The sequence below is a fragment of the Ursus americanus genome, chromosome 4 (assembly GCF_024610735.1).
Source record: "Ursus americanus isolate L20-20 chromosome 4, mUrsAme1.1.p, whole genome shotgun sequence".
Taxonomy (NCBI): domain Eukaryota; kingdom Metazoa; phylum Chordata; class Mammalia; order Carnivora; family Ursidae; genus Ursus; species Ursus americanus.
In genome coordinates, this window is record NC_142130.1 from 87,678,959 (window position 1) to 87,698,256 (window position 19,298).

The window sequence follows — 19,298 nt, forward strand, 5'->3', positions numbered from 1 at the left end:
TGATAGGACTGCCGAATAAAAATGTATTATTAACAAACATTAAAACCAGGTGTTCCTAAAAGTTCTGCAAGAAGTAAATCAACTGTGGAAATACCTCCAAAGAAACTGAACACCTGTCTCTATAAAATACAAGTACAGGAATTTACATAGTGCTATCTCAAACAGGAATAAACCCATGTCTCGGGCTTAAGTGGGAAACTTCCTCTGTCTGATTAACAGCAGTCTGAACACTAGCAGGAAAATTGGGGGAGGATTCAGGTGCTACAGCAGAAACATTCCAGTGGCAAGGATTCTGTCTTTTTAAAAAATGCATTTACTGGGATGCCTGGGTGGCTCAGTCGGTTAAGCGTCTGCCTTCAGCTCAGGTGGGATCAAGTCCTCCATTGGGCTCCCTGCCTCTCCCTCTGCCTGCTGCTTCCCCTGCTGTGCTCACCCTCTCTCTCTCTGACAAATTAAAAAAAACAAAACAAAAAAACGCATTTACTGTGCAACTGTTAGAATTAAATAACAGAACTGTATCAATATTCAGTTTGGACCTTTGACAACAACAGAGTCAACTGAACAAGTTCATTATATATACGGCAAATCCATTCAATCAATCCCTGTGAGAAAGAGCTTTCATTTTGTTTCTAAAGAATCCTATTAGTTTGCTACTTACTGTCTGCTGATGAGTTGAGTTCTGTTTTAATCTTCGATTTTTCAAGATCTTCTTTATATTCTTTCTTAAGTAATTTTACTATCTTTTTGCTGTAACTTGATTTCTTCACTTTGAAAACCTCTTCATTTTCTTAGAAAAGAAATTAAATGAAGTCTGTAGCAACCATTTCAGACAATATCTTCCCTTCTAACTTTCACATGGTCTTAGATGCTTTTTGCATTCATCCAAATAGATACTCATACACCCCAAGCATTACATAATTTGAAGTTATTCCAAATCTGTCATAGACTCTGCAAGCTGAAGTCAACGTCATAAATTAACCTCGCATAATGCAAATTTGAGACTTTTTAAAAGGTTTAACACTTGCGACTACACAAAATTTTCATATGTCCTATTGTCTTCCTCAGGAGGAAAACAAAATCACCGAAAAAGCACTTAATTAAATTACTTTATTACCAGAAAAAAAATATCCAAAGTCAAAAGATGCTGGGTAAGAGAGCTGTCAAGTCTGAGTAAATCTACAACCATCACGAACTGACATATATTATTTCAAGACCAACCTAAGAACAAAGCACTTTTCAAAAATAAGTTTTGGTATGTATCCATGGTCTTTGATTCGAAAATTTTAAAGTCAAATGCAAACACTTTATCAAATAGTTTCTGCATCATCATTAAAAAAAAAAAAAAATCTGGCTGTGGTCGTCTCGAACAAAATAATAACAGAAAGGCCAAAAAAAACCTGCCCACCTTCCTGGAAGGATGAGAGCATCTCGCATCAATATGCAAGTGAGATACCCAAAAGTCTCTTTTTTCATAACTTGCACTTAACTGGGTTACATAAGCACACACGCAACTGGTCGGGAACTTAGATTTAAGGCTCATAAATGATCAGAAATCTAAATCCCCTGCTGCTTGGCCTCTCACACCGGATTGGATAAAATGCCTTCAATTATTATTACACCGTCTCTCTCCATTGTCCAAAAATCAATGCGAGAAAAGCCTCGCAGGGTATATCTGTACCCCTACTTATTTACTTATTTTCATGGGGAAACTGAGCTTCGGCGTTTGCTGGGGACTGGCCCAAGGTCACTCAGAACCAGAGCTTCAACTCCCGGGATTCTGTTTCCAGATTTAGGATTCCTCTTTACAAACCCAGCCTTCCTGGTCAAGGATGTCTGGACAGATCCCCCAAGAGGCGTGGGCACGGTGACCTGCAGCGGACTGAGAGACCGTGCCAAGAGCAGAGAGGGGACCCAATCCAAGTTCACCCTGAAACACACCCGGCAGGAAAAAAGCAGGACAAGGGACACTGAACTTCCACTTGATAAACTCAGAATGACGGATCTGAGCTCCTTCCCCTCAGAGCAGGAAATGCACAGGAGGACGGTGAGGAGGAGGCGGTTGTTAAGAAAAGGCTGGTGGCGGCGCGGGAACGCGTTCTCCGCCGGGAGCAGAAGGCCGGAGGCGGGGAAAGATGTGCAGCAGGTCGGGCGCTAAGGGGCTCCGTTCCGGGCTGCGGGGGCTGGGCGTCCAGGGAATGCGGGGACTAAAAGTGGGGGCCCAGGGTAGGGATGCTGGGGTCTGAGGTCCAAAGCGCGGCAGTTACCTTCCTCCTCGTCCTGGAAGCTGAGCAGGCTGGCCCGGGGCACCTCTTTGTTCTCTCGCGGCCTCTTGCGCGGCTTCAGCCCATTGCCGGGCTCCGCGCCGCCCGGGAAGCAGCCCCCGGCCTCAGCCCCGGAGCCCGAGGTCAGCGCGGAAGGCGGCGGAAGCCCCGGGCCCTGCAGCGACTCCCCCCCAGGGGCCCTGTCGCCGCCGCCGCCAGAGCCCGGTTCTTCGCCGGTGCCCGGCGGCGGCAGCAACGGTGGCGGCTCCTGCTCCTCATCGCGCTCTCGCTCCTCCTCCTCCGAGTCATTCCGCTTGCGCACGTTCACTCGCCGGGCCTTTCGGAACATTCCCGCGGCTCGCACGGCAGTCTCACACCCGCTCCCACACGGCGGCCCCGGCAGCGGCAAGCTCGCGATAGCGCACGCGCGCACTCCGAGGTTCCAGCCGGGTCCCGTCTTCCCTCCGTCTACCGCGCACCACCGAGCGCGCATGCGCTCGCACCTTCACTACGTGGAGAGATCTCCGCGCTTCTCGCGAGAACGTCAGCTTTTTGCGCTGTCCTCTGTCGGCGTGGAGGACCGTTGGCACGGAACTCTGGGACTCTGGTGCTATCCGACGGGTCACAAATGGGATCATAGAGACGAGAGGACAGAGTAAGCTCGGTCGTCCCGCAGCCTACGGTGCTGCAGTGCGTCTTCCGCACTTACGCAGAGTAGTCAGTCACGCGAGGAAACCTCCCGCCAAGCTCCGGGAGGGGCAAAGGGAGGAGGAGGAGGAGGAGAGGGAAGGGGAGGGGAGGAGCCAGAAAGAGAAACCAAGTTTCGTGAGGCAAAAGTAGGGTCCCATGGTGGATAGTCTCCCCAAACTGTAAGTTGAGTTGTGATATGGTAATTATTACTAACTCTGTTGAGTCACACTTCGTATTTCTACAGCTTTGTAGCTACAAAGTACTTTCGAAAGCATTGGATTTCGTTTATCATAAATTGTTACCTGGCCTGGTATTTTAGCCCCTTTCTCTGTTACCCCGAAAGCAAAAGTGTTTTAGCGTTTTAGAAAGAATGCCAAGTTTGCGAGCAGTTCTGAAACATACCTAATTTCAGAAACGGAAGGAAAATCGGCTTGCACGAGTGGGGATGGTTGTGACACATTTCAGCCTTGCCTCACAGAGGCGGTCTTAACTGGCAAAGCCCCATTGGGGTACTGGGCTGTGAGGTTGAACTCACAGGCTTGTCCATCGTATCACCAGACTTGAGGCCTTTTCCTTCACGTGTGCGTGTATATGTGAATTCGTTTGCATGTCTCAAAATTCAAAAGGTTACAAAGGGCATTCTTACAATGAAAAGAGCGCACCCATCACCGGAAGCTTTCCATTTCGGCAGCAGTTAAAATTCTCATGATCCCCCTGAGATACTCTGAACATGAAAGCACATAAGTGTATCTTTATGAATTATCTTTTTTACACAGTATGTAAACTGTGTTTTTAGTTTAACATAAATTGGAGTTTGGTTTGTGACCGTACATAAAGTGTTGGCTTTCCTTTTACCCAGATGCATACCGATCTATTGTTGGAATGTACTATAATTATCAAACCAGCCCCATAAAAACTGATATTAAGGTTATTTCCTATCTTGCTATAATATTCAATGCCACAATGAAAACCTTTGGTCACATCTGGAGAATGAAACAGAATTGGAACCACTAGATCCCAATCAATGTGTGCGTTTGTAATTTTGCTAATTCTAAATCGCTCCTTATAGAATCTGTGCTAATGTGTACTCTTATCAGCAAGTATAAGAGTGCCTTTTTGACTACACTGCCCTGTCAAAATTGCACTTAAGAATTAAGTTCCAAGTTGAAACAGAAAATCCCAAGCCCACCAAGAATTTCTTTTTTTTTTTTTTTTTAAAGATTTTATTTATTTATTTGACAGAGATAGAGACAGCCAGCGAGAGAGGGAACACAAGCAGGGGGAGTGGGAGAGGAAGAAGCAGGCTCATAGAGGAGGAGCCTGACGTGGGGCTCGATCCTGGAACGCCGGGATCACGCCCTGAGCCGAAGGCAGACGCTTTAACCGCTGTGCCACCCAGGTGCCCCCCACCAAGAATTTCTATGTCATACACATCCACCTTATTTTCTCTGGTTTTCTTTGTTTGGATTTGAGATCTGCCCAGCCAGGACCCACGTCTGGAAACTGAAAAGATGGTCTAGGCAAAGAACATCCTCTGTAACATTTTCTTCCAGTTAATAGGAAAAATTAGTAATATCTCACTCCCATTCTGCTCTCATTACACTAAGTTCTTATATTTTGGCTGCTCAGCATCCATTTAAGTTCTGATTCCAACAGACTGTTTCATTGGTGAAATTGAACTCCAGTTCCCATCACAGAAGATTCAAATTGTGCCTGATCAGCCTGCAGACACCTGAGCCAAGAGACAGATTTTGCAGTAATATGATTAGGGTTAGAGGTAACAAACATAGGTCCCAGAACAGAATATGTTAATATCTTGGCTTAAAATTTCAAAAAGATCTTCCACTGTAAAAATGGTGGCTGTATATGGATAGAAGGGAGGACAATTGTCATTTTAACATGAGCCAAGATAGTAATAGACAACGAATGTCTTTATAACTTTGACAGTGTACCTATTCAGGTAATTAAAGGGCAAAGTTAAACACTTGAAAGTTATTTTTGCTGCACAAGCAAGCCAAAGGTCTTTTTATTAGAGGTTATAGATCTTGTGAAATTAAATCCCCAAACATGAGTAGCTGCTTTGGTTGCCGGTCAGCCAGTATATTATCCAAACTGATGATTTTATAAATGCTTCTGTGCTTTGAGTATTAAACAGACTAATTTGTGTATTGCATATAGTATGTGATCACCATTTCATATTGGAAGATCGTTAGTATTCAGGGAAAACAGAGACAGCTTACATAAAACTGTTAATATCAGTCATTTTGTTTGAATCAATAAGTTAGTTCAGTTCTTCTTAAAAAGTCGTTTTTCCAGGCAGTAATTCTGATTGGTTTTTTTTTCCCCACCGTATTGTGACTTTGCATGGATTAATTGATCCATAAATTCAGATAAAATAGGCAAACCAGTTTGGTTTTGTTTGCTGACTCAGTATTAGACTCCATAGTTTAGAACAATGGTTACGAAATGCAAGTCTGTGGACCTGTGAAAAGTTTTCCCTAGTCAGCTGCCAAATGAGAAGAGTGAGAACAGTCTGTCTGCGTAGAGTAGCCAGATGTCCTTTCTTGGGGAAAAAAATGTTCCTTTATTCTGAGATTGTCTTTCTCTTTCCATGTTAAGATACTAAAATCTCCTTCTATGAAACAGTGATGATGGCATAGGATAGTGTGTTTTGTTTTTGCATAATTATTTGGCAAAATAAAAAGTAAATGCCATGAATCCTCCTAAATTTTTTATTTTATCTAAAAATTTTATTTTATTTTATTTTTTTAAGCAGGGTTTATTGAGCTATAGCAAAGTGATAGTACAAAACTCCCAAGGAGGGAGGAGACCCGAAGGGGTTGTCCTAAAAATTTTATTTGGCAGGTGGAATCTCATAGTCTAGGAATCCCTGATCTAGGAATTTTTCTTTTCTTTCTAAAACTGTAACTCTATAATTCTATTCTGGAAAAATAATTTAATTATTTAAATATCTTTAGAGCTTGCCTTGCTGAATGCTGTTCTGCATTAACTTATAGTAAAATGTAAGCTTCACAGGAGAAGAGATTTTGTGTTTTGTTCACCACTATCTTTGCAGCAGCTATAATAGCACCTCATACACAATAGGTAATAAATATTTGTTGACTGAATGGTACTGCACATTATCTGTTTATTTAATTAGTGATAAGTATTTCATCCTATGTTAATATAAATTACATTTTCTACAGCTTACATCCCTTTATTCTCAAAACAAGATTGCAATACATTTGTTATAATTTCCTGGGTAGATGAGTTCTTAAAGCAGTAATAGATAGTTCCTCCTTGACCTTTGGGAACTGCCTCCAATAGGGAGAAAGGCACTCCTCACCCAATGATGGCTGGAAGCCTGGTTACACAGTCCTGACTAGGCAAAGATGGGCACCTGATCCAACGTGAGCCAATCAGATTCTCCCAAGATTTTGCACTTGAAACTAAGACAATGAGTCCCTGCTCATGGCTGGAATTGCAATGAACTCAAAAGCCCAAGGGAAGCCATAAATTACCATGTCAATTCAAAAGCTGAGAAAACTAGTCTGTGTAGCAGAAGAGAAGAATGTAGCAGATGTGCTAAAAAGCAGAAGGCAAAATAGCATGTGGGCTTCTTGTGCCTTTCCTGGGTCTTGTTCTCAATGCTTCTTGAAGCAGGACTGCACTCCTGTCTGTGGGCTCCCTGAAATGCCCCCAGAATCCTTAGAGTAAATTTCTTTTTGGTTTTGTTGCTGTTGAGGATGTTTATTGTTTGCGTGTGTTTGCTTAAAATACTTAACGTTTGTTTCCATTAGTTAGAAGAAAAGAACATTAGGACCAAAAAATTCTAACAGAATAACCAATACTTATTTTAATTTTGTAGTAATGTTAATTTTATCTGTGCAATTTATACAATTTTGGTTTTTTTTCTTTCAAGATTATTTAAATTCAATTTGGGTCACATATAGTGTAGTATTAGTTTCAAGGGTAGAATTTAGTGATTCATCAGTTGCATATAATACCCAGTGCTCGTTATATCAAGTGCCTTCCTTAGTGCCCATCACCCAGTTATCCCCCCACCCACCTCCCCTCCAGCAACCCTCAGTTTTGTTTCCTATAGTTAAGAGTCTCTTAGACTAAGGTTTGCCTCCCTCTCTGTTTTCTTCTTATTTTATTTTTCCTTCCCTTCCCCTATGTTCATCAGTTTCATTTCTTAAATTCCACGTATGAATGAAATCATATGGTATTTGTCTTTGACTGACTTATTTCGCTTAGCATAATACCCTGTAGTTCCATTCACACTTTTGCAAATGGCAACATTTCATTCTTTCTGATGGCTGAGTAATATTCCATTGTATACATATACCATACCTTCTTATCCATTCATCAGTTGATGGACATCGGGGCTCTTTCCATAGTTTGACTATTGTGCACATTGCTGCTGTAAACACTGGGGTACATGTGTCCCCTTCGAATCACTATGTTTGTATCTTTGGGGTAAATACCCAGTAGCGCATTTGCTGGGTCGTAGGGTAGCTCTATTTTTAACTTTCTGAGGAACCTCCGTACTGTTTTCTAGAGTGGCTACACCAGCTTGCATTCCCACCAACAGTGTAAGAGGGTTCCCCTTTCTCTGCATCCTCACCAACATCTGTCATTTCCTGAGTTGTTCATTTTAGTCATTTTGACTGGTGTGAGGTGGTATCTCATTGGGGTTTTCATTTGTATTTCCCTGATGATGAGTGATATTGAACATTTTTTCATGTCTGTTAGCCATTTGTATGTCTTCTTTAGAGAAATGTCTATTCATGTCTTCTGCCCATTTCTTGATTGGATTTTTTGTTTTTTCATTGTTGAGTTTGATAAGTTTTTTTATAGATTTTAGATACTAGCCCTTTATCCATTATGTCATTTGCAAATATCTTCTCCCATTCTGTACGTTCCCTTTTAGTTTTGTTGATTGTTTCCTTTGCTGTGCAGAACCTTTTTGTCTTGATGAAGTCCCAATAGTTCATTTTTGCTTTTATTTCCCTTGCCTCCGAAGACATGTCCAGTAAGAAGTTGCTATGGCTGAGGTCAGAGGTTGCTGCCTGTGTTCTCCTCTAGGATTTTGATGGATTCACATTTAGGTCTTTCATACATTTTGAATTTATTTTTGTGTATGGTGTAAGAAAGTGGTCCAGTTTCATTCTTCTGCATGTGGCTGTCTAATTTTCCCAGCACCATTTGTTGAAGAGACTGTCTTCATTATTACATTGGATATTCCTCCCTGCTTTGTCAAAGATTAGTTGACTATAGAGTTGAGGGTCCATTTCTGGGTTCTCTGTTCTTTTCCATTGATCTATGTGTCTGTTTTTGTGCCAGTACCATACTGTCTTGATGATTACAGCTTTGTAATACAGCTTGAAGTCCAGAATTGTGATGCCTCCAGCTTTGCTTTTCTTTTTCAATGTTACTTCGCCTACTCAGGGTCTCTTCTGGTTTCATACAAATTTTAGAATTGTTTGTTCTAACACTGTGAAAAATGCTGATGGTATTTTGATAGGGATTGTGCTTTTTTAAAAAAAAAGTTTAACAGCTTAATAACTCTTCAGCTTTACTATAGTTTTTTAGAGATGAGTTTTCTTTCTTTCTTTTTTACTATTGTTAAGATATCCATACAGATATGTTCATTGGCATTTAAGTCACAAGCAAAAGTGAGGAAAGCTCTTTATCTTGCAAGTCTGTAGTTATTACAAGTACAGAGAAACAAGAACCTCCATCTAGAGCATGTGAACAATCCTATTAAAAATGTTAGAAAATTTCTAAATTCTTTCTCAAACTCTATTGAAATATAGTTTAGTCTTTTCTATCAAATCATTATTATTGATGGACTCCAGTTTTAAAAGATTCAGTCTTTTAATAGTTAATTTTTTTTTTTACCACATTAGAATTTTTGGTAGAGAGACACTCAACTTTTAAGAATGTTTTGGCAGTTCCACTGTAATAGCTATTCCTTCATTTTCTGAAATGACAGTTTCTTCAACAAAAAGAGTGAAATTTCTTTTCATCCAAATTTAGAGTGTCATGATAAAAGTAAACGATGTTTTATTTCCTTGCATGGAAATATTGGGCTTATTTGGTATTTTAAAAATGCATCTGCTATTTAGACCAGGTAATTCTATTATTATCCATTTATTCAGCAAAACTTATTGAGCATCTGCTATGTTCTAGGCATTGTGTGAGGCAATAGGAAACCAGAAAGAATAAGGCAGATGTGTTCTTTCTCCTTCCAGACCTGTAGTCAGGTGCTGGAGACATAATAACAAATACATAAAAATTAATTACTAATTGCAGTTAATATTATGAAGAAATCAATAGGGTACTACATCTTAAGAAGCACAAATATAAAATGATAGAAATTTAAATTTGATTCGTTTCTTCCCCAGTGCCAATGACCATTTAAATATCTTTATCATCAGTAAATATGTAGGAATTCTAGGATTGAGGCAGAACATTTTCCTTCAAGATGATTGCAATTACTAGCTCCAGGATGACTCCTTAAGTAAACTCTTCTTAAAATATTTCATGTAAAATGAAAAGCAGTTGAAATAATTTTATCCAGTACAGTATTTTACATTTACTTTTTTAAAGTAATCTCTACACCTAATATGGGGCATGAACTCACCGCCCCAAGATCAAGAATCCCATGCTCCTCTGACTGAGCCAACCAGGCACCCCCATATTTTATTTGCATTTCTAGTGTTACTCTGTGAAAGAGTGTAATTTACAGTCATAGTACAGATATGATATTTATATTACATTCATAGTGGATACTTTATGAATGCATCTAAGAACTATATTACCAATACAAAAGCAAAAAATAGCAATGCAGCCTCTCTGAAAGAACTCATTTGTGTTAACTCAATACCATTCATACATTATTGCCTGTCCTACTTGAGGAAAAAATGAAAAGATACATTATTAAAAACAACAGAGGTATAAGTATCTCTTCTAGGTATAAAAGACAATGTTTCCTTCTTCTGTGGTATTGAGCGTTACTAGAGGGCAGCAAGGTATGTAAGAAACACACTAACCTTGTAGTACAGTTACATTAGAGAAGAACCAAGTCAAGCTTCCAATTCCTTGAAAATTAAGTGGACTTTTGTTTTATTTTATTTTATTTTAAAGATGTATTTATTTATTTATTTATTTATTTATTTAGAAAGAGAGCTGTGGGGAGGGGCAGAGGGGGAGGGAGAGAAAGTCCCAAGCAGACTCCGTACTGAGCACAGAGCCTGACACTGGGCTGGATCTTAAGACCCTGAGATCATGACCCAAACTGAAACCAGGAGTCAGATGCCTAACCAACTGTGCCACTCAGGCACCTCAATTAAGTGGTCTTTTACAAATAACCGTTCTCTGATTATAAAAGTACTACCTGTCTATTTAGAAATATAGGAAATGCAGAATAAAAGAAAGAAAATATAGTCTTAATACTTAATTTTTGATGCATTTCCTTCCAGAATTGTTTTATGAACATTCATTCATTCATTCATTCTTAGTGGCTTCATCATTCCAGTGCATAATCTACTCAGAATTAGTTCTCTACTCCTCTCACCTTTAATAATCATATCTACCACTCTACTTTGGCTTGCTACCATGATTGCACCTTGGACTTTCTCCAAGTCACTGGGGAGTTACTGTGTGTCTTCCAAGAACTGTATCCCTTCTGTCCTTCCAGTCTGCCTACTCTACCTCCAGTCCAATGAACCTATCACTGTTCGCTGCCCATTCTCTTCCTCCTGCCTTTGTTTCCCTTCTTTTCCAAGTTGAATTTTTTAGGGCAAGATTATAGTCACCCCCTTGCCACAACTTCAACTCTTTCCCCCCCTCTTCCTTTGTTATACTCACCCAGCAAAACTCGAGCCATAGTTGAGGCAGACATTTCTGTATCTGTTCCTGACTAGCTAACATTCCTGGTTCTGTCTTAAAAGCAGTGCAGACTTCAAATGGACACAAAGAAAGATTTTTCTTTGTAATACATTGTTGTAATATGCCTTTCTGTCTGAGTCAGACAACGAAGTAGCCAAGTCATATGTAAAGGTATATGAGATTTTAATAATGTAATCCGTGAACTCAAGTGTATAGATAAACTGGTAGAATTATGTACTCTGCAGAGACTAATCATCTGTTTCATCTATAAAACATTTATAAATAGCAATCATTAACCTGGCTACAATTAAAAAAAAAAAGACAACCTGAACAAATTCTTCAGGATAGTGATTTTACAGGGCACGTTCTCCAACCAGAGAAAAAGTTACATGACAAACCAAATTCAAAAGGCAAGCAACCCTTCCTAATTTAAATTCTTTAAAAAGCCTTGACTACATGGGAATTAATGAGCAGCCACCTGAATCTCTGAATCAAAGAAGAGCTAAAATATGATATGTTATCTAAAAACTCTAAAAATTAATAAAAATTCTGATAGTTGCATATAAAAATATATGGTACACTGTTGTAAAGGTGTACTCAGAGAATAGTGTATAACTTCAAACCATTTGTAATTACAAAAGTTGTGATAGGAATAAATTATCCAACCTCAGAAATGATAAAACAAAACAAAACCCTAGCAAAACAAAGAATGTGGGGAGTAGGAATATTCAAAGAGAAAACTGTAATCAATAAATTAGAAAACTATAAAAACCAAAATGTAGGAATTATAAAGAAATTATAAAGAAAAGCCCAAGCCTGATTTTAAAAAGCAATACTAAATACACACACCCTACAACTTTAGATATAACCAGAGATAAGGAAGAGCCAAATTAATTATGAGAAGATGTTATATGGAACCCAGCAATAATACATACGAAATTCTACAGAAAATGTACTTTCTAGCTGACTTAAGAAGAGCCTCATGGCTCTTAACAAACCAGTAAGCAAAAAGAAGCCGGAAAGATATTAAAGAGGTAAGTAGAATTTTCATTAAAGATGTGAGAATGACCACAAAGTTATCAGTCTTTTCTCCCATTACCCAATGAAACCATGACAAAGGAAATGAAAGAGCCTTCAGCGTGTGAGGGATATCAATACATTTATCCAGTATCTTTAATCTGTGTCCTTGGTAAGTTTCCTCTCCCATACCATGAGACTGGTGTGTCATCTCTTCTCAAAGCCCTCATGTGTCCCCAACTAATAACTATATAACTCTTTGCTGAAAAGTTCAGCTCTTCACTCATGCTCATGTAAATCAAAAAAGAATCCTTCTTCCTATCTAAGATTAATCTAACAAGATGTAGACTGTATGCTCTTTCTTTAAGGACTTCACTCTATTGGCTATCCCCTCCGTCTTCTGGTTCCCATCAGCACACACACCTACTTTAGTAAGTTCCAACCTAGAACTTGCTTGGACATCTGGCTCCAGCTCCTTTTCTCTAGTCTCCTTCACAGCCGAACTTCATACATGTGTCTCTACTCGCTGCCAGCACGTCCTCATCTTCCATTCATTCCTCAGACCTCTTCAGTCTGACTTCTGTCTCCATGACTCTGCTAACACTCCTCTTTCAAGGCCATCAGATGACTTATTTCTTGCAAATCCAGAGAATGCTTCTGTGTTCATCTCATTTGACCTATCAACAGCCTTCAAACCAACTGACTCCACTCTCCTGCTTGAAACACTGTCCTCTCAGTGGTGTGCTGGAGCCGACTCATGTGGGCCTACAAGGGCTGATTATACAATCTCTTCTCAACTTCATGTCCGGTGATGTCACATTGTAGCTTGAAATTGGCCAAGGTAGGAGTATTTTACACCATGGAAATCAGCAAATGCCTCAGATCAGATCTCTTTTTCCTGTAGAGCTAGTTATTAAACATTTAACAGAATACCACTGCTTCAAAAACACCCCAGGCTCATGTTATTTCCTTTTTCACTAACCTTGCCAGCCCTTTAGGGAATCTCCTGTAAGTAATCACTAAGTATTCAAGTGCTTTGTTGTTGTTGTTTTTTTAACTCTCTTGTTAGATGATTAAATTAAATCCTATGGCTTTAATTATTATCATGATAAGGATGTACAATTATCATGATAAGGATGCCAATATGGACCAGGCAGTTGAATTGAATGAAGTGAATTGAAGTTGAATTCAGCTAAATGGCAAAGAAGTAGTCTCCTTTGAGAAATTACTCCTGGCTTGCCCTAAAGCCCAAATAGACACTTGAATGCCTAACCGTGCGTTACCAAGTGACCATGTGGTCTAGCTGCCCTGATGAACTAAAGTTGTCTGATCTACTAAAATATAAAGTTGGGCATTCAAAACAGCCATCTAAAATTTAATGGAAGTAGTACATAAGTGATTGGATGCTAGCAGGCCTTGAAGACACCTGTGCTTTGCCTCTTGTACTCTTGATGCATTGCTACCTGTCCTTTGAAGCATACTTATGGTCTCTTGAGGTAGTCCCAAAGACCAATTGATTAAGGAAGAAAAAATTCAAGCCTGTTTACATATGGTTCTGCAGGATGTGCTGGCACCGCCTACAGTGGGCTTTGTAGCATTATAGCCCCAGTCAGGAGTGAACATGAAGGAAGCCAGGAAGGGAAATCCTTCCAGTTCATCTGGGTGCCTGCTTTGCCGGGGAAAAGCTTTCCCGGAAGAACAGATCTCTTCTGACTCATTATATACTCACTAAGGGTTTGGCTTGATTTCCACTTTCAAGTGGGGTTCCTCAAGAAAATTAGCCTTGATGTCCTAAAGGCATCCATTTTATGTAATAAGTTAGCTTATCTTTTATGCATCTAGAATTAACTTATCTTGTATGCATCTAGGTATGGTCCATCTTAGGAGAATTAAGAAAATAGTCACTCAGATCACTTTCTATATTGTTTAATTCTCTTGAAAAGGCCAAAGTAAGAAAGGCTGGGGTGAACGGTCAGGAACTTGGAAGGAATTAGACAAGGTGATGTGGGGCTGAGTGATATGAATAGACTCAGAATAAGCACAAGTAGAGAGATTCTTGTGTTTATATAAATACTACAAAGTCTCCCCATCAAAAAGGATGCTCTCAATATTCTGGTGGATCAGATGACTCATTCTATGGATACCAGTCTACCTCTTTCTCTAGCTACTCCAGTGCTTACACAGTGGCCTTTTGAACAGAGTAGCCATGGGGTCAAGGATGAAGGTTTTGTATGGATTCATTAACATGTACTGCCTCTCACCAGAACTGATCTGTTTAGTGCCCAACCTGTCAACAGCAGAGACCAGTGTTGATCCCCCAATATGAAACATTTCCTGGGAGGACCAACCCTTTTCATTATACTAGACCTTTCCCATCATTAAGAGGAAGAAATTTGTCTTCACTGGATAAACAAGATGTTTATTCTATACATTTTTTTCTTCTCTGTCTGTGATGGTTAATTTTATGTGTCAGCTTGACTAGGCTAAGGGATGCCCAGATTGCTGGTAAAACATTATTTCTGGGTGTGTCTGTGAGGGTGTCTCCCATAGAGATAAGATCACCCTTCCCAGTGTGCGTGGGCGTCATCAAATTCGTGGAGGGCCTGATTGGAACAAAAAGAAGGGGAAAACGTGGTGCACTCTCTCTGCTTGAGCTGGGACATCCATTTTCTCCTGCCTTTTATAGCTGTTGTTTTTCCCCATTCCGGGATCCAGTAAATATTGTGCATTACATTCAGTTGTCATAGCTAGTTAGTCTCCTTTATTCTAGAACAGCACCATCACTCTCTTGCTTGCTTTTTTTTTTTTATCCAGTTTTCATGACATTGATATTTTTAAAGTTCATTCCAGCTTTTTGAGGCTTTTTTCCCATTTTTATTTTTGCAGAACGTGCCTTAATTTGGATTTGAATTAGATGTAGGCTTAACATATTTAACAAGAATACTACATAGGTAATGTTGTGCCTTCTCACTGTATTCTTTCTTGTGATAGTACAGACTCACGGAATCTTTTCAAATCAATATGCTGTAAACCATTCCTGTAATTGACCATGCTGATGCTCAGATGGTCCCTCTTAGGGCCGGTGGAATCCTATAATCTGGCTCCTGTATTTTTTTGGATATGTTCCCATCAACTTATTGAACTTTTCTTACTTTCTGTCACAATAAGATATTCCAGGCTCATCTTATACTTTTGCTGTCCTGATCCTCTGGAATCAGCCATTTCATCAAGGACCTATTTTGTTGTTGTTCTTGTCGTTTGTTTGTTTGTCTTAATGGGGGATGGTTTTGAGAAACCAAAATTTAGGTATTGGTGTGTTCTTTGCCACACAAGGGTGTCACTGCTTCTTGGGCCTCTCAGTGGATAAAGCTAAGTAATGTGAGTCTTAAAAATCATGAGTTTGTGATACCTTTAGTTCCAAACCCAGGATGCTGCTTTTCCTCCCCTTAGTTCATATTTCCTACTGTTAGAACTCTGGGTCCCCCAAAACCTTCGATATATTGACTCTTTTGCATAACCCTATAATACACACAAAACGGGCACCTGAGTGGCTCAGTCGGTTAAGTGTCTGCCTTCGGCTCAGGTCATGATCTCCAGGTCCTGGGATCAAGTTCCCTGCTCAGCGGGGAGTCTGCTTCTCCCTCTCCCTCAGCCCCTCCCCCCTGCTCAGGTGTGCCATCTCTCTCTTTCTCTTTCTCTCAAAAAAATAAAATCTTTAAAAAAAAATACACACAAAATATTTTCAGAATTGTGCCAGTACTACTAACAACAACAAGCCTACTAAGTAAAATTCATAATTTATTTGCAGTTCTTAAAACTAATATTGTTTTATATCTTTTGCTTAAAAAAGTTTAAAATAAACATGTGCTTAAAAATTTGTTAAATAAACGTGACAAAATGTTTCCATTCATCAATTCTGGATGACAATCCCATGATTATTAGTTATATTATTCATTCTTTTCTTTTTAAAACTCTTTATTGAAGTATAATGTGATTTGTAAAAAGTGCATTTTTTCTAGGTGAATGGCTAGATGAATTTCTACTAGTTGGCATATGTGCATTTGTGGGGGAAGGTGCTTATGGTAGATCCAAAGTAGAATTGGCTTCTAGCTTGTATGTGTTTTAAGACACATTCCTAAATTGTACTTAAAAGTGGCTGTGCCAGTTTATTATCCCACCAACATTATATGAGAATATCTATTTACCTATAAGTGAGACAAAACTTGGTATTAAGTAGCTTTTTTTGCTAGTTGAATAGATGAAAAATCAGTGTCCCATTGCATTGTTATTAGTTCTCTTAGTAGAGGTAATTTTTAATTCAGTTATTGGCTATTTGAGTGTCATCTCATGTGAATTGCCTGTTTATTTACTTCCCTGTTTTTAAATAGGTTGTTAATCTTTTTCTTTCCCATATTTTAGAGTTGTTTGTAGTTTCATTTTAGTATTTTCCAACGTAACATTACAATGTTGGTTAGGAGGTCAGGCTGTAGCTTTAAGTCCTAAGCACTTGTTCCAGCATTTGTTTATATAAAAATACTGTTACTGGGTTTTCCCTATTACAAAAGCGATTGTATGTTTATTCAAAAAAGTTTAGGAAATCAAGATACTCAGGAAGGAGAAAATGAAAATCAGTTTTAATATCATCACCCAGATACAGCACCATTAATATTTTAGTGTGTATCCTTTTAATCTTTTTTTCCCTCTGCATACCATTTATTAAATTTCTTTTCCCATGGACTTGTGATTTTATTCTTAACATGTGCTGATTTTTTTAAATGGGGGATCTGTTTTTGAGCTGTTCTTACCACTTTATTTATTCGTGCGTGTGGTGATGTGCCTGTATCATTTAAATTGGTGAGGCTTTGTGATACACTGTGCTCTCTGCAGAGCCAGCCCCCCCCCTCCCCCGGGCTTTCCTGGAGGCTACATCAGGTAGCCTGATGACACTTGTGTGTCATTCTGAGTCGTGAGTTGTGACTACGGACTCTGCTAAATTTAAAATGCATTAAAAATGTGAACAGAGGGGCGCCTAGGTGGCACAGCAGTTAAGCGTCTGCCTTCGGCTCAGGGCGTGATCCCGGCGTTATGGGATTGAGCCCCACATCAGGCTCCTCTGCTATGAGCCTGCTTCTTCCTCTCCCACTCCCCATGCTTGTGTTCCCTCTCTCGCTGGCTGTCTCTATCTCTGTCAAATAAATAAATAAAATCTTAAAAAAAAAATGTGAACAGAAAAAGGGCTCAGCATAAAACAACTTTTTGTTTTCATGTCATTTTTCATGTAACAAATCAGATTAGATTTACAAATGTCCTCCTGTAGATTCTGGAGAAAAAGAGCCTGAAGTTATTAGTGAGCAACTCTGGGAAATGGAAATTGATTGCCCAACTCCCATTTTTAATTTAAGGTGTGTAAAATGCTGTTAATATCTGGGAAACAAACTGAGGGTTGTAGAAAGGGAGGTGGGATGGGGGGATGGGGTAACTGGGTGATGGGCGTTAAGGAGGGCATGTGATGTGATGAGCACTGGGTGTTATGCGCAACTGATGAATCATTGAACATAATATCAAAACTAATGATGTACTGTGTGTTGTCTAATTGAATTTAAATTTTTAAAAATGCCGTTAATAGCTTTTCTGGATTCTTTTGTTGTTCCTTCCTTTCAGGAGCCCTTCATAGGTTCACTCAAGAGTTTTAATCCCTAACTTTTTTTTCTCTTAAGGACTTAGATTCCTCACTCCCCCACCCCCAATCTCCCATCTAAGGGCTTTTAGGATCCTGACTCTAGATGTTGAAGAGCGAGCTACAGCATGGGAGTGGAAGGCACATTTCCTAAAAATCCCACCTGTAGCTCTGAAAAATGAGGCAATGAGGCAACATCAGTATTGCAAGTGGGGGCGTCTGGGTGGCTCAGTCCGTTGGGAGTCCAACTCTTGATTTCAGCTCAGGTCATGATCCCAGGGTCCTGAGATCAAGCCCAGTTGTGGGCTCCATGCCCAGCAGGGAGTCTGCTTAAGATTCTCTCTCTGCCTCTCCCTCTGCCCTTCCCCCCACCCCCTGGTGAGAGCATATTAAAAAAAACAAAGATAATCCTCAAAACTCACCACTTCTTCATTATTCTACTGTATTTTACTATTATTTATGCTCTTGAGATTATTTGTGCCTGTTGCATCTATGGGTAGAAATGCTATCTAATCTAATCACATCCTACTGTGCATCTTTGCTCAACTCCGTTTAGTGGCTTCTCTTGGTAGCTTGAAATTGGTTATGATGTCAGTATTTACACCACTAACATTGGAAAACACTACATACCAGGGTTTGATTTGTTGTTTTCTTGAGTGTGCTGGAGAAAGTGTTAACAATGCAGATTAAACTTAAGTGTATCATTTCAATAGCGTTAACATTCTGAATAGTCCTCCAAGTTAAGGAAACATTCCTCCAGTATTTGAAAAATATTATTTGATTCAGCAAAGAATTTGCTTACATCATTGACTAGCAAATGACATTCCCACAAAAATCTTTGTTACTTTTCCTCTTACTCCTGATGTAAATAAAAATATCAGTCAATATTCATGCCAGAACTACATTCACACATCGATCACAACCCTAGGTTAGCTTTGGATATAAGAATTTGCCAAAAATCACCTAAAGCATTCTTTGGGAATTAATTATGTACATAGAATTTATAATAAAGAATAGAGTGTATTTTATTATCATTTTGTAAATTGTGTGATATACATCCTTAATATCAGCAAAATTTATAATGAACATATATATGTACTTTTTTTTTTGTTTTTTTTGGAGAGCTGGTGGTTAAACTTTTACCAGCATATCACTGTTCAGAGGTGACAAATGGCTAGCCCCAAGCTTAAGGGGACCACTGACATTTGACCACACAGTGTTACTGAAGGCAACAAACAAAAAGGCAAAATAGTGTGCCAACATTTATAAATTGTGAGTTTTCACCCAAAAACCTGGAATTCCTAATTTTCTCGAAGGATGGGATCTGGCCCCATTGTACTCTCCCACAGTGACACTCAGCTAGTGCTGAGCTGCTGTGGACCCTTCAGGTGGGGCATATACTCTCAGTTTTCCACTATCCCCACTCGTCCCTGCTGTCCCCCCAACCCTCACCATCCACTGAACACCAAGTGCCATTTCTCCCCATGTATGTGCTGTGGATTTTTCTCTGTTCCTTATTTATCCTCTGTCAGTGCAACCTGAACCACATTTTCAGGCCAGAAATAAATCAGGCAAGCTTGATTTATTACTGAATTAACTTTCCTCTTCTATTGATTTAAGTCCCATTGATCTACAATTATATCTTACAAGAATCACTTACAACATCTGTGAAAGGGCTTTGAAACTAGTCAAAGCCACCAAATGGAAGATAATGCATATTAAGATGCTCATAATTTCTGAATCATTTAATTTTA

The 19,298-nt window shown here is 39.4% G+C and overlaps 1 protein-coding gene and 1 long non-coding RNA gene across 5 annotated transcripts in view; one reads left to right on the forward strand and one right to left on the reverse strand.

The window, feature by feature from the left end:
* The window catches only part of PAXBP1 (PAX3 and PAX7 binding protein 1), a 33,588-nt gene extending 30,607 nt beyond the window's left edge, over positions 1–2,981 (reverse strand). Inside the window, exons 1-2 of the mRNA XM_045785523.2 lie at positions 2,265–2,981; positions 659–787 (exon numbers count right to left, since the gene is read on the reverse strand). Of these exons, the coding sequence (XP_045641479.1) occupies positions 659–787; positions 2,265–2,754 (619 nt within the window). The 5' untranslated portion in view covers positions 2,755–2,981. The remainder of the gene's footprint in view (positions 1–658; positions 788–2,264) is intronic.
* Positions 2,982–3,044: 63 nt separating this feature from the next.
* The window catches only part of LOC123784203 (uncharacterized), a 32,113-nt gene continuing 15,859 nt past the window's right edge, over positions 3,045–19,298 (forward strand). For all 4 annotated transcript variants that reach the window (XR_015724259.1, XR_015724261.1, XR_015724260.1 and 1 more), the window contains exon 1: positions 3,045–3,130. This is a non-coding gene — a long non-coding RNA (uncharacterized LOC123784203). The remainder of the gene's footprint in view (positions 3,131–19,298) is intronic.